The 13,527-nt window shown below is 40.3% G+C and overlaps 1 protein-coding gene across 1 annotated transcript; it reads right to left on the bottom strand.

Moving 5' to 3' along the window:
* Positions 1 to 12,346: 12,346 nt before the first annotated feature.
* LOC137756320 (profilin-2-like) lies at positions 12,347 to 12,739 on the bottom strand. Its single transcript, XM_068532618.1, has one exon. The coding sequence runs from the start codon at positions 12,737 to 12,739 to the stop codon at positions 12,347 to 12,349; it is 393 nt and encodes a 130-aa protein (XP_068388719.1).
* Between the last annotated feature and the right edge of the window lie 788 nt (positions 12,740 to 13,527).

Below are 13,527 nucleotides of genomic sequence, written 5' to 3'. Positions count from 1 at the left end.
TGCTCTGTACCCTCTGTAAAATGGAGTTTATAATACTACCTACCTCATAGAGTTACTGTGATGATGAAATGAGTTAATCCATGTAAAGGATTTAGAATAATTGTAAATACTCAACAAGGGATTTCTGTTATTATCCTCATCCTTATATCTAGTAATTCCAATGGAAATAAAATATAATATTACCAGTCGTTTCAGCAAAAGTCCCAGGATTGGCCCAGCATTGGTCACTTTCTGGTCCTGAACCACTCACTGTGGTCAGGGGAACAATGAGTCAGGAAGAGGAGGTGTGCCAACCTACCTGAACCACTGAGGAAAGGGAAATTGGGGAGACAGCTATCAAAAGAAAGAAAAGGGATGCTGGTAAGATAAAAACGAAAAACACTCAAAAACAAAGATGCCCATACTATGAGTGAGAGGAGAGATCCATGAAAATGACTGGCCTCTTAAAGTAACTACTGAAATATTCCTGTCCCCCCCTCCTCACCCTAAAGCAATAATATGATGATGGTGATAGTGATAATGATAATGATGGCAATGACAATGATGAGGATGAGGATGGGGCAGAGTGCACTAGATAGCTGACATTGTAAGAGTACTGAGAAGCAGCAATGTGGGCTTGGAAGATTTTTTAAAAAGCAATGTGCAAATGATTTTTTATACATAGCATGCAATTCTTCCAGATTACCTGGGTGTTGGGCCATTTAACAAAGAACAGATGTCTTTGATGGCAACAATTTGTCCCAGGTGTGAGAACTGAGTGAGAAACCTTTTGGAACATCTAAAATCAAGCTTGCAGGCAGGTTCAGAAAAATATAAAAGCCTGATAAATATCCTCTATATTTTTCACTATCCACTAGTACCCCTGTAGGGATTTTTCTGATGGTGCCAAGCATTAATTCCACAGTGAAGGTTGTTGTTTCTTTTTGAGATAAACTTAATCCAGTATTCTTGCTGCTTGTTTTCATAAATACACACTATTCATTTCTGTCAGGTGCTTCTCAGTTTTCATAGTTGGCCTAGAGAGCCAGAAACCTCCTGCCCTGAACCTAGTCTGCCTCTCCCACTCACTCTGATGCAGCTTACTTTCCAGCCAGCCACCCTAGACAACCTTCTGTTGTCTGTCCAAACATTTCTGCCACTTTTTCTTCTCTGTGCCTTTACTCAAACTGTCCCCTCTATCTGAAATTCCCTTCCCTTTGATTCTTCTCACCTTTGACAGTTCTGTACATCTCCATAACCACAAGTCATATCCCACCTTCTTCCAAAGTTTTCAGAAACTACCCTATTCTGAATTAAGTTCTCTCACCCCTGACATTGCATTGAGGACTATAGACACTCATTATAGTAGCTACCACATTCTACCTCAGGAGAGTTACTAGTGGGTGGATTTGACTCCCTGTCTAGTTTGTAAGCCTCCTCCTCCCACCCCAGGGCAGAAACTCTATCTCCAACTCCCTCTCTCCTCTCAGTATAGCCTAACACAAGATCTGCATCATATTAGGCCCTTGAAAATGTTTGTTCATATACTCTTTCAACAAGTATTTATTGAGAACCTCCTATGTGCCAGACACTGTGCTAGTTTTACTGGGGATATAACAATAATCATAACAGTCAAACGTCTATGTTCTCATGGTACTTATATTCTATTATGCAATATAGATAATAAATAAATAAATATATCCTATGTTAGAAAGTAATAAGTGGTATTTTAAAAGTAAAGCATGGTAAAAGGGAGAGTTACAAGGGTAGGAGCTATGTTAGGAGAGGCAGGGAAGGCCTCAGAGAAAAGGTAACATTTCAGTAGAAATCTTAAAATAAATAAGGGAGTTAGACATGGGGATATCTAGAGAAAGAGTGTTTTACATTATATAAACAGCATGTACAAAGGTCCTGAGGTAGGAACATGGAAGGAGGCCAGTGTAGCTGAAGCAGAGTGAATGAGGGAGGGGAAGAGTGTTAGGAGACAAGGTCAGAGAAGTAGTGGGGAGCCAAATCACATAGGCCCTGTTGACCTAAATTGAGTTAAAAAATAAATCAAGAAAGGTGAGTATGGGAGACTGATGGAATAGAAGCAGGGCTTCTTGAATGCATTCTGGACCCATGGCCAGTTTTGACTCCAGGGTTTACCTCACACACAGGGCTTACCTCATGACCCTTCTAAGCTTAACCCTTCCTTTTGCTCCTTGGTCTTCAGGTATCTACCCTACTCCATAGCCACTTAGTGTCTCTGTCCCAGGTTGAATCAAGAGCTCTGACTAAATTAAACACAATTACAATTCAACACTAAAGAAGAATCTGAGCGCTGCTTGAGGCAGGAAATCCACAGATTCCTCTGTTTTCTAAACCGAACCAGAGACTCAGAGAAGATTTCTAAAATTGAGAGGTTGTTTGGCTTGTTCTTTATTTAATCACTCAAATTCTGGGTCATCTTTTGATCTGTGAAAAGAGCAGAATGCTTCCTCCTCAAATAGGTTTCAATACTTGAAGGAAGGTGCTCAATAGCTCTCTTTTTATTGGGATCAAGTCAAAAGTGGAATGGAACCATGTTTTATAGAGGGCGTTTTGTGGAAAAGGCAGAGGAAAGATGGGATTCAGTCTTGCAAAGTTATGGGGTGTTGTACTGAAGGAAGTAGTGAGGAGGAGGGGGAAGAAAAACCCAGACCGCAAGCAGAAATGTGGCTATTTTTGTTACCAGCATTTAGTACTGGAGCTTGTTTAGTCACAGGAAATTGAACAGCAGATCTGCATGATGGGTGGAACCCCATTAGACATTAGATCTTCCTGCCACAGACTCAGTGCCAGCAACTCTCTTGAGGAGAGAGAAAGACAGAGCTTAAACTCTACACCTCTCATGGCCCCTTGGAAGTAGCAAGTGGGATTAAGTTATGGTTGCTGAGTCCCCTGACTGGCTGAAACCTAGATGGGAAGTAGTGAGCTAGGTAGAGGGGATACTCATCAAAGACAAATCTGGCCTTATGATTTATTCTGGTGTGGGTTACTTCAGGCAGAATATGGTAAAGAGGATAAAGCAAGGGTTGCAAACTGGTGATAGCTCTTCTTATGGCCTGAAGTCATGATTGTTTTGCCAGCATGATGTTTTTAAAAAGTATTAACACGATGAGTTTTACATGGGGTATAAACTCTCAAGTCCAAAACACTCTCTGTTGTCTTGTACTGAGAGACAGTATGTGCAATGTTTAACAAGGCTAGAGCTCTAAGATCAAACCTCCTGTTTGTGTAACCTAGATCTGCCACTTACTAGCTGTCCTTCAGTTTCCCCATCTGTATATGAGGAGGATGATAATGCCAACTCTTAAGGAGTTTGTGAGGATGTAAAGAGTTAATGTAGTAAGTTCTCTATGGCTGCAAGTTCTCCATTATATTTGCCTGACCCCTGAATTCATTTGAGTTTTCAATCTCTCATGTAAAGGGAGGAACTCTGGAGTAGGTAACAAGAATGCTTCACAGAGAAAATGTCATTTTACCTAGGTCCTAAATAAAAGGGCAGAGGGACTAATCCAAGCAAAGGAATGGATGCATGAACCCATAGGCTATGTTTGCATGGCAGAACGTAGCTCTGAGGACTAAGGCAGAAGTGCTTTCTTGGGAAACTGCAGGAGTGGGTCTGGGAAGTCCAAAGATAGACTGTGAAGAATCTGCTCTGTCCTGCCCAGCTGTTACACATAGTCATTTGAAATCCATTGCCGTTTTTACTACAAAGATGTTAGGGCAAGACATCTTTCAATTTATCACCCAGAGCTAATCAAATATTTATTTCCTCCTTCTGATAATGAGATTAATATAATTGATCATATCTCATTTTTGTCTTGGTTATCAGGGAGCTCAGAGCCAAAAGGAAAACTCAACTAAGCCTACGATCTTCATTTTATATTTTTCTTTTCCTTGGTCTTCATTTTCTGTTTACATTCCATTATTTTATGTGTTATGACTTTATTTAGTATAACATTATGAGATATTTTTATAAGTTGCTGCCACTCATTTCTGGGGAAAGTAGAATATAAAGATATTGATAAATAAAATGTAAAGGATTTGAGCTTTACCTTTTAAACAGTGGGGAACTATAGAAAATTTAAAAGCAGAGTGACATGATTTGGTTTACACTTTAGAAAGACAAGTTTGACTGCATTGTGAAAGATGGATTAGAGAAGGGATGAGATTGGAAATGGAGAAACCACACAAGTGATCGTTTCAGTTGTGTAGGTGGGAGAAGATGAAGGCCTGACACCAGGCAGTAGGATGGAGAGGAGAGGATAGAGATAGGATAAGTTGGAGACAAGATAAAATTGGCATGATGCAGTGACTGGGGACAGAGAGAGAGGAAGAAGGCAATTAAGTAGATGGTGGTTAAAAAGTAGGCAGAATTCTAAGATGGTACCTGGGATCTTTGCCCCCACCCCCCGCCCGTTTTACTCTCATGATTATGTTACATTATATGGCAGAAGGAATTTTGCAGATGTAATTAAGTTTACTGATCTTTTGACTTTTAGGAGGGAAGATTTTCTAGATGGGGCCTGTCTAATCACACGAGCCCTTTAAAAGCACAGACTTTTCTCTAGCAGGAGGGAAAAAAAGGAAATCAGAGAGATTTGAAGTGAACGGAATTTGAATTGAGGGTGATTCTTCATTTATTAAATGGTGGAGGCCATGTGGAAGTAAATACCTAAAAGTGGCCACTAGGAGCTAAGTGTGACACTCAGGTGACAACCAGCAATGAAAAATGGACCTCAGTCCTACAACCATAAAGAATTGAATCCTGATAAAAATCTGAATGAACTTGGAACTGGACTCTTCCTCAGAGCCTCCAGATAAGAGCTCAGTCAGGCCAACATCTTGATTTCAGCCTTGTGAGACCCTAAGCAGAGAACCCAGCTAAACCTGCCCAGACTTCTGACATACAGAATTGTAAGCTAACAAAAGAATTTTGTTTCAAACTGCCAAGTTTGTGGTAATTTGTTACACAGCAATAGAAAGTAATACAGTGGTTGAGCAAAAACTTTGGCACCCATATTACATCCCTTTGGGCCACCTCTGATTTTCAGCTACAGTTATAGTGGACAGGTCTGATTCACCTCTAGCTGCGAGTTTCCTACCTCAAGGGCATACTGAACACCTTTTTGCATTATACCCCAGTTGTTTTTCTGATGCTGTGGAGCTTTCTCAAAAGTAACCCAGAAGTTCAGGAAAAATTAATGCCCAACTGGCAACCCTCAATCAGCAGAGAAAGGGAAATGGAATTAGATATATCTTCCAGCCTCTGAAAGGCTTTCAGGTAGACAATTCTGGGAGACATTCTGCATGCTTCTCAGAGACCTTGGTGGAAACAAGTTTCTGTTGTCTACATTAATGACCTCAAGAATACATCTTTACATTAGATTTCCTCATTCAATGTCTCTCTCTGCTGTCTCATTCATGCTTACTGGAAACACCTCCTAAATAAATTACTATTCCTAAATACTTGTGTCAGGCTCTGTTTTCAAGAAAACCTAAATAAGCCAGTGAGGCTGTAAATTAATATATGGAGTACTAGAAGAGAGAGCAGGTATTGTGGTGGAAGCAGAGATAATAAGTTCAGTTTTGTAAATAATGAATTTAACGGTCCTGTAAGATAATAATTCATTGATTAATTCAACAAATATTTATTGATCATCAATTATGTGATATAGGCGGAGTGAAGCAGTGAACAAGGCAAACTAAGTTTAATTCTTCTGATGCCAACAGCTGGATAGGAAAGTCAGACAATGAAAAAGTTCTCTGAATGCCTGAAGGACAAGTATGGGGTGCTGAGAAGAACATACTAAGTGGATCTAACCTAATACACATTTTCTTTAAGCGATTCCTAGAGAAAGCAACATTTCAGATGAGATCTGAAGGATACAGAGGCATTACTGGGAGACACTGGGGAACAGAAGTGAAGGAGGGAGAGAAGTAGGGGTCTAGGCAGAGGGAAACATATGTGTAAATGTCCCTAAGGTGAGAAAGACTCTGATCCATTTGGTTATGGCTGTAGCATAGAAGGAAGGAGTATAGTACAAAATGAAGTTCAAGAGGTAAGTAGGACGTGACCTTGAAAAGCTTTTCAGGCTATGATGAGGTTTTCTGTTTTTATCCTAATGACAACTGGAAGCCACAGAAGTGTTTTAAGCAAGAAAGTGTCATCAGCTTTGCATTTAAAAGCATCATTCTAGATGCTTTGTGTAGATTAATTAGGGATGTGGGTAGCCTAGAGTAAGGAAAACTAGCTACAAGGCTGAGTTATAAGTAAGAGACAAAAGTAGCTTGGATTAGTGGGGTACCAGTGGCAATGGAGAGAAAATGAACAGACTTGAGAGGTATTTAGAAAGAATAATAGAACTTGGTGACTGGCTGCACATTAGGGTGGATTTATAGGAGAAGGAGATATTAAAGATGACTGCCAAATGTCTGCCTTAATCATCTGAGGAAATGGTGATGCCATTTCTGCAGAGGAGGAATAATGAAATCATATAGATGTGGAGGTAATCACTTTTATCTCCCACTCCCTTCCATTGCACTCATATCCAATAAAAATGTGCTATTCCAGACTAGTTGGATTTAATAAATGTCTATACAAGAGTTAAAATGGCAAAAATATAAACATGTGGAGAGTAAATAACATGATACTAAAAAACCAATGGGTCAATGAAGAAATCAAAGAGGAAATCAGAAAATACCTTGAGACAAATGAAAATAAAAGCACAGCTTTCCAAAATCTGTGGGATGCAGCAAAAGCATTTCTAAGAGGGAAGTTTATAGTGAGATAGGCCTACCTCAAGAAACAAGAAAAATCTCAAATAAACAATCTAACCTACCATCTAAAGAAATTAGAAAAAGAAGAACAAGAGATAATTTTTTGAAAAGAAACAAAATTGGTAAGCCTTGAGCCAGGTTCATTAAGAAAAAAAAAGAGAGAATCCAAATAAACAAAATAAGAAGTGAAAAAGAAGTTACAACCGATATCACAGAGGTACAAACAATCCTGACAACACTATGAACAGTTATATGCCAACAAACTAGACAACCTAGAAAAAATGGATAAATTCCTAGACATACAATCTTCCAAAACTGAATCAGGAAGAAATAGATAACAAGGACAGACTGATCACAAGTGTTTAAATTGAATCAGTTATCAAAAAATTCCCAAGAAACAAAAGTCCAGGAGTAGACTGCTTCACAGGGGAATTCTACCAAAACATATAAAGAAGAGTTAATACTTATCCTTCTCAAAATATTCCAAAAAATTGAAGAGGAGGGAATACTCCCAAATTTATTCTAAAAGACCACCATAACCTTAAACCAAAATCAGACAAAGACACTACAGAAAAGGAAAATTACAGGCCAATACCTCTGATGAATATAGCTGCCAATATCCTCAATAAAATATTAGCAAACTGAATTTACCGATATATTAAAAGGGTCGTACACCATGAACAAGTGGGATTTATTCCAGAATGCAAGGATTGTTCACTACCTGTTTACCAATTAATGTGATACACCACATTAACAAAACAAAGAATAAAATCACATAATCATCTCAATAGATGCAGAAAAAGCATTTGATCAAATTCAACATCAATTTATGATAAAAACTCTCATCAGATTTGGTATAGAGGGAACATACCTCAACACAATAAAGGCCATTTAGGACAAACCCACAGCTCACATCATAGTCAATGATGAAAAGCTGAAAGCCTTTCCTCTAAAATCAGGAACAAGACAAGGATGTCCACTCTTGCCACTTCTATTTAACACAGTACTGGAAGTCCTAGCCACAGCAATCAGACAAGGAAAAGAAATAAAAGGCATCAAAATTAGAAGGGAAGAAGTAAAGCTGTCACTATTTGCAGATGACATGATATTGGGTTGGCCAAAAATTTGTTTGGATTTTTCGTAGGAACAGCTGGTTACTGCTGTTCCTAAGAACTACCTCTACCTTTTCCACAGGAGGCAACACTTTATTCTCACCCCACCTCGCTCTTGGTCATCTCAAAATCAGATAAAGCCTCTGTTGTAACTAGAACTTCAGACCTAAAGTTTCTAGACTCTGTTGTCAATTGCATGGGTGCTCAGCCTGCTCCCCCCACTTCCAGGTACCTGTCTGAAGACAGATATATTTAACTTAACCCCCATACACATATCCCCATACCTGACCTGATATTTAAAGCACTTTATATTTTCCAAAACACTTTGTGCCCATTTTTAAATTTGATCTCCACGCTAACCTTGTCAGTATCAACATCTCCATTTTCTAGGTGAAAAACCAGAGGCCCATAGAGTGATTAGCCTAGGGTTATATACCTAATAAATGATAGCTCAGCGCTGGGAATCATATTCTTAGAATTCAAGTATTTTCACCCTATTGTAAATGCCTGTATAAAAAAAATCCAACAGGAAAATAAATAAACATATGAATAAATGAACATACTGCATGTAGAACTCCTGATTAGCAGAGAGAATGCACATTCCATACAATAATGAGCAAGGACAGCACTCATCAGAGTTTTTCCACTTAATTCCTACACCATTAATTGTGTATACCATTCAGTTGGCATGGACCTCACCCTATGCAAGGAACATAATAATCACATAAAGCCTCAAAGCCAGAGGTAAAGATTTCCCAGAGTGAGACACCCTGCTGCCCAGAGGCAAGGGAGTTATGACAGGTGCTGGGAAGTCAGGGAGAGGAAGGACAAAGAGGACTCAACAACCTCCCTTCATTCTCCATTAATTTAAAATGCAGGAAACCAAGGAAGTGGCTTGGTTGGAAAATCAACCTTTATCCATTCATTATGTCTGTCATTCATTTAATCATCCAGCAAGTTGTGTATTCATTGAGAACTTCCAGCACAAAAGCCTGCTAATGGGGATTACAACAAAATAATCATCTCTAGGGGAACTTGTAGGCTAATAAGGGAGAGAAGATATATACATGCATAGAAAGAACTGAAAGTTGAAAGAGTTAAGTGTTATGAGAGAGGTTCAAAGCACAAGGTGGGGGATTCCAAGTCATGAGGAAACACCTCCAAACCTGGGGAATAAGGAATATCATTATAGGAATGGACCTGGTGACTGGGCCTAGGCAAGTAAGTAGGATACGTGCTTGAGATTGTTAGAGAAGAAGAGGGGAGGGCAAGTAACAGTGAATTCTGAGAACACCATGGAAGAAATTGTGAAGCATGTCCTGACAACAATGACCTGTTCAGTGTGGCTGGACTGCAGAGTACAAGAAAGGAAAAGTGGGCACCAAGGTGGCAGATGAAGGTTAAGGCTAGCTTCAGAATTCCACTGTGAGTACCTAAAGCAACAAGGACACACAGGGTGGATGGAGAGAAGAGATGAATCCTCACAGCAAGTCTCAAGCTTCTCTGTACTGACCCTGAGCCCTCACATAGCCTATCCTGATCCCTTCTGGGAATAGAAGAGCCCAAATGAATTTTTCTCTACATTCAGTTGTACCTTACTTATGCAAGACAGGTTCAGTTTCCAGGGAAAGACTCACCATGGCAACAAGCTAGGCATGGCCTGGTACCACAGTGAAGTGCTTCTCTCTGGCTGGAAAGGGCAGGATCTCTGCTATGTGGCGACCACCTAGGCTCCCTTCCCCTTCCTAGCTTACCACCTTGGGCCTCAGTCAGCCATACACCCAATTAAGTCTCTTGTTCAATGGGGAATCTGAGTACTTAGCTTGTCCTCTAATGAAAGATTTGCCTAGGCCTTTCTAACTGGCAAGGCCATTTTCCTCAGTGGCCCCAATTCCTGAACATGTCTTTTTTGCCTGGGAGATCCAGGCTGCAAAGAATAATGTAGAAGGCTCAATTAACTTAAGAATTTTCCTTCTTTTCCCTCCATCTCACCTCTCTCTCTTTCCCTTCAGGGATATGTATCATGCCACACTGAGGCTCTATCCAAGATGAAGGCTCTACTGAAGCCACTTCCACATTTAATTTTTTCCCTGGTTTATTGCCCTACCACTATTTCAAGCTCTTTTCTTAACAGCAGCCAGTGTGAAAAAGCCTTAGGGGGTTTAGTTAACTAGGAGCTCAATGTCAGTCAGCAGTATAATATGGCTGCCAAAATAAAAGTTAAAGCAATTTCATTAGAAAAAGAGAACCCAGAAGGAGAGCAATGAGACCATTTGCTCTGCTTTGCTCTTCCACCCCAGAAGGCAGTATCTGCTGCCTCACCACCATGCCTGAGGATGCTGCAGGTGGGAAGGGAAAGGGGCATTGTCCTGGGAGGCTGCAACCACATTGGTCTCCTGATAGTTCCTCAAAAGATCAGGCACACTCCTGTCTCAGGGCCTTTGAATGGCTCTTGTCTCTACCTGAAACACTTCCCCTAGTTCTTGTCATGGCTCACTTCCTCACTTCATTAGGCCTCTGTACAGATATTGTCTCTCCAGAGACGCTGCCCCTGACCTCCTATTTAAAATAGTCCCTCCCATCACACTTTATCTCCCTTTATACTGCTTTGTTTGTCTTCAGGACACTTATTATCTCCTGACACATATTCTGTTTCTTCCATTAGAATGTAAGCTCTATGAACATAGGGTTTTGTGTATTTTCTTCACTGCTGTGTCTAGAACAGTGCCCGGCACAGTGGAAGCTAAATACATATTTGCATAAACAAACTTTTTCATGCCATCTACCTCATTGTATTGCAACTTATTTTTCATTTGTCTTGTCCCCACTAGAATTTTATCTAAGAAACTTCTTTTCTCAATTATTTTGACATTTTTATTAATTACCTAGCATTGGCTAGGTAATTAATTGGCAAGGATGTTGTAGAGGGGTTTCAAAACATTGGATGGCGTTGGCCTAGACCCACATTGCCAAATACGGTAGCCACTAGATACCTGTGACTATTGAGCATTTGAAATGAGACTTGTCTGAATTGAGGTGTGTTGCAAATGTAAAATGCACACCAGATTTTGAAGCCTTGGTATGCAAACATGTAAAATATCCCATCAATAATATTTTTATTGATTATGTGTTTAAATAATACTATTTTGGATGTAATGGGTTAAATAAAATACATTCTTAAAATTAAATTCACCTGTATCATTTTTTCTTTTTTAATGTGGCTATTAAAATATTTAAGTTACATATATGACAGGCATTATATTTGTATTGAATAGCACACAGATATTTTACAACCTCCATGTTTAAACCTTGACTTTTACAGGCTTGTGAGAGTGTGTATGGGGGGGGGGTTTGAAGTGGTTCCCTGTAACTGACAGAGAAGAGGGTTCTCCATAATCACTGCTCCTGGGGACTGGTGGCAGCAGGGTCAAATAAGCACTATGCTTTATTACTCAACCTCATCTTTCTCATTCCTGTCTTCTTTCACCCCAGCTTGCCCACAGTAGCTAGCAACAAGCCAGATGGAATGGTTAGAACTTTTTACCTTCTTTCTTAGTTCTGCCCACCCATGTTTCCCCTGATGGTGACAACAATGAACAGATAAATGGTCCAAAGGTGAGCTACAAATTGGAAGAATAAAATCTAGCCACAAGCTCCCTGGATCATCCACACCCAGCAGAATCCCCACTTTGGAAAATCTCTCTATTCCTGATAAGTGACTTTATGTGTGTAGCCAACTCCCCTAGCAAAGCCCCATGCTGGGTTATCCCAGGAGGGAAATAGAGAAGTAGAAGACAAACAACCTGCCCTCTAAGATATTATAATAAAGTTGGGAAACAAAACTAATGTGTATATGAAAAGTTAAACAAGATCACAGGACAATCATACAAGAAATGTTGGGCAAAGTATGATTAAGTCCAAACAAATTACCCAGAGAGTTAGTGCTTTAGTAATTCAAATTATGGTCAGCCCTAAGGTTGAGGCAGGCAGAGAAAGCTTCCTCAAGGAGGTAGTACTTGTGCTGGATTTTGAAGGATGTATGTGATTATTACAAAATCATAGATTTCTAGAGCTTGAAGGGCCCTTAGAGACATAGTGCACTCCTCATTGTACAGATAAGGAAACTGAGGCCCAGAGAAAAATATAGTAAGTCAGGAAAAAGTTGGGAGCACAACCAAGATTTTCTACTTCCCAGTCCACTACTCTTCCTTCCAAGTGTTGAGAAGGGAGGGATTGTGTTCTAGGTGTAAAAAATGTGCAAAAAAACAAATGCTTGAATACTCACTCCCCAATCTGCCCCTCTCCTAACACACACACACACACACACACATCTCCAAACCTGATCTGGGATCTCCTTTTATTTTCCTCAAGACTATGTTAATCTAGAAGGTTAATCAGATAACACTGAATTCAAATTCCAGGTCAAACACCAGTGCCTTTTTATTTAGTTAGAAATGGGCCAGGAGTTGATGAATGGCCTCTATGATGTAACCCGCCATCTTGAAAGCCTTGAGGTTGAGAGACCCTCCTTCTGTTCCTTGGTGTCCCATCACCACAAGGTATACAGACTCGATCTGAACTACTGTCACTGCCTGGTTGCCCCAACTCTGGCCTTTGGTGTGGAGGTCCATGGTGTTGTTGCCCTCAGTGTACAGGTTGTCCCGGGTCAACAAACATTTGGTCCCTGCAAGGGTGATTCCCTGAAGAAACAACTTCTCTCTCTCCTCTCTCACTAGCAAGATCTGAATTTCTTCCTGGGTCAATTGGAACAAGTTGCCTTCAGGATAAGAAGCTAACAACCAGGGTGGGGAATTGGTGATTATCGCTGCATCACAGCACATTCCAGTCTGTAGGAAGAGGATGATGCAGTCTTACCAGACTTCTTCACTGATACCCCCTATGCACTGCATGATTCAAGTAAGCTGTATCTGAAAGATGAAAAAAGTGCTTTCTGGCAAGTTGGTCTTCAAAAGAAGTTTGTCGGTAGTTGGCCCAAGATGACTGATAAACTGAAACTGAAATAAGCTAAAAATACAGTCTCTTTCTGATGGCTTCTCCCCAGCAGCAAGGTGGAGGAGGTCTTGATGACTTGTGTGAAGTTATGCCCCAACTGCCCTCTGCTGTGACTTATCAAGCTACCTCTGGAGCAGGAGTGAGGTCACAAAGGCTCTGTGGCTTGTTAAATAGTCATAATGCACCGCTTCACGGATGACTTTTGGCAGTAGCTTTCTTAGGTTATATCTCCAGCTAGTGAGATATTGGGGCAAAGCACACCTACTTACTTTCCTAGGATACCATGGGAAGAACACCAACCCCTAATAGCAGAAAATCCCTCAAAGTAGAAAATAAGTGGGTAATAACTGAGTTGGAGGTTTGCATATAAAGCAGGACAGGTGAGGTTTAGTGTGGCAACTAGTATCTCAGACGTTGGCTAATCTAAGATCTGAGCTCTAGGTACAAAGTCAAAAAGCCCACAGGCTCACTGGCTTACAACCTTTGGGGGATGAACGTAATAGCCTCCTAATGATTTCCTTGCCTTCAGACTCTTTCCCTTTAGTTGTTTACCCTCTGGCCCACACCAGCTGTGAGTCTAGAGTAATTCATTTTCATTTAGTCATTCAGCAAGTAT

Source organism: Eschrichtius robustus, chromosome X, assembly GCF_028021215.1.
Source record: "Eschrichtius robustus isolate mEscRob2 chromosome X, mEscRob2.pri, whole genome shotgun sequence".
Taxonomy (NCBI): Eukaryota; Metazoa; Chordata; class Mammalia; order Artiodactyla; family Eschrichtiidae; genus Eschrichtius; species Eschrichtius robustus.
Note: the sequence above shows the minus strand (reverse complement) of the source record. Positions and strands in the feature narration are given on the sequence as shown.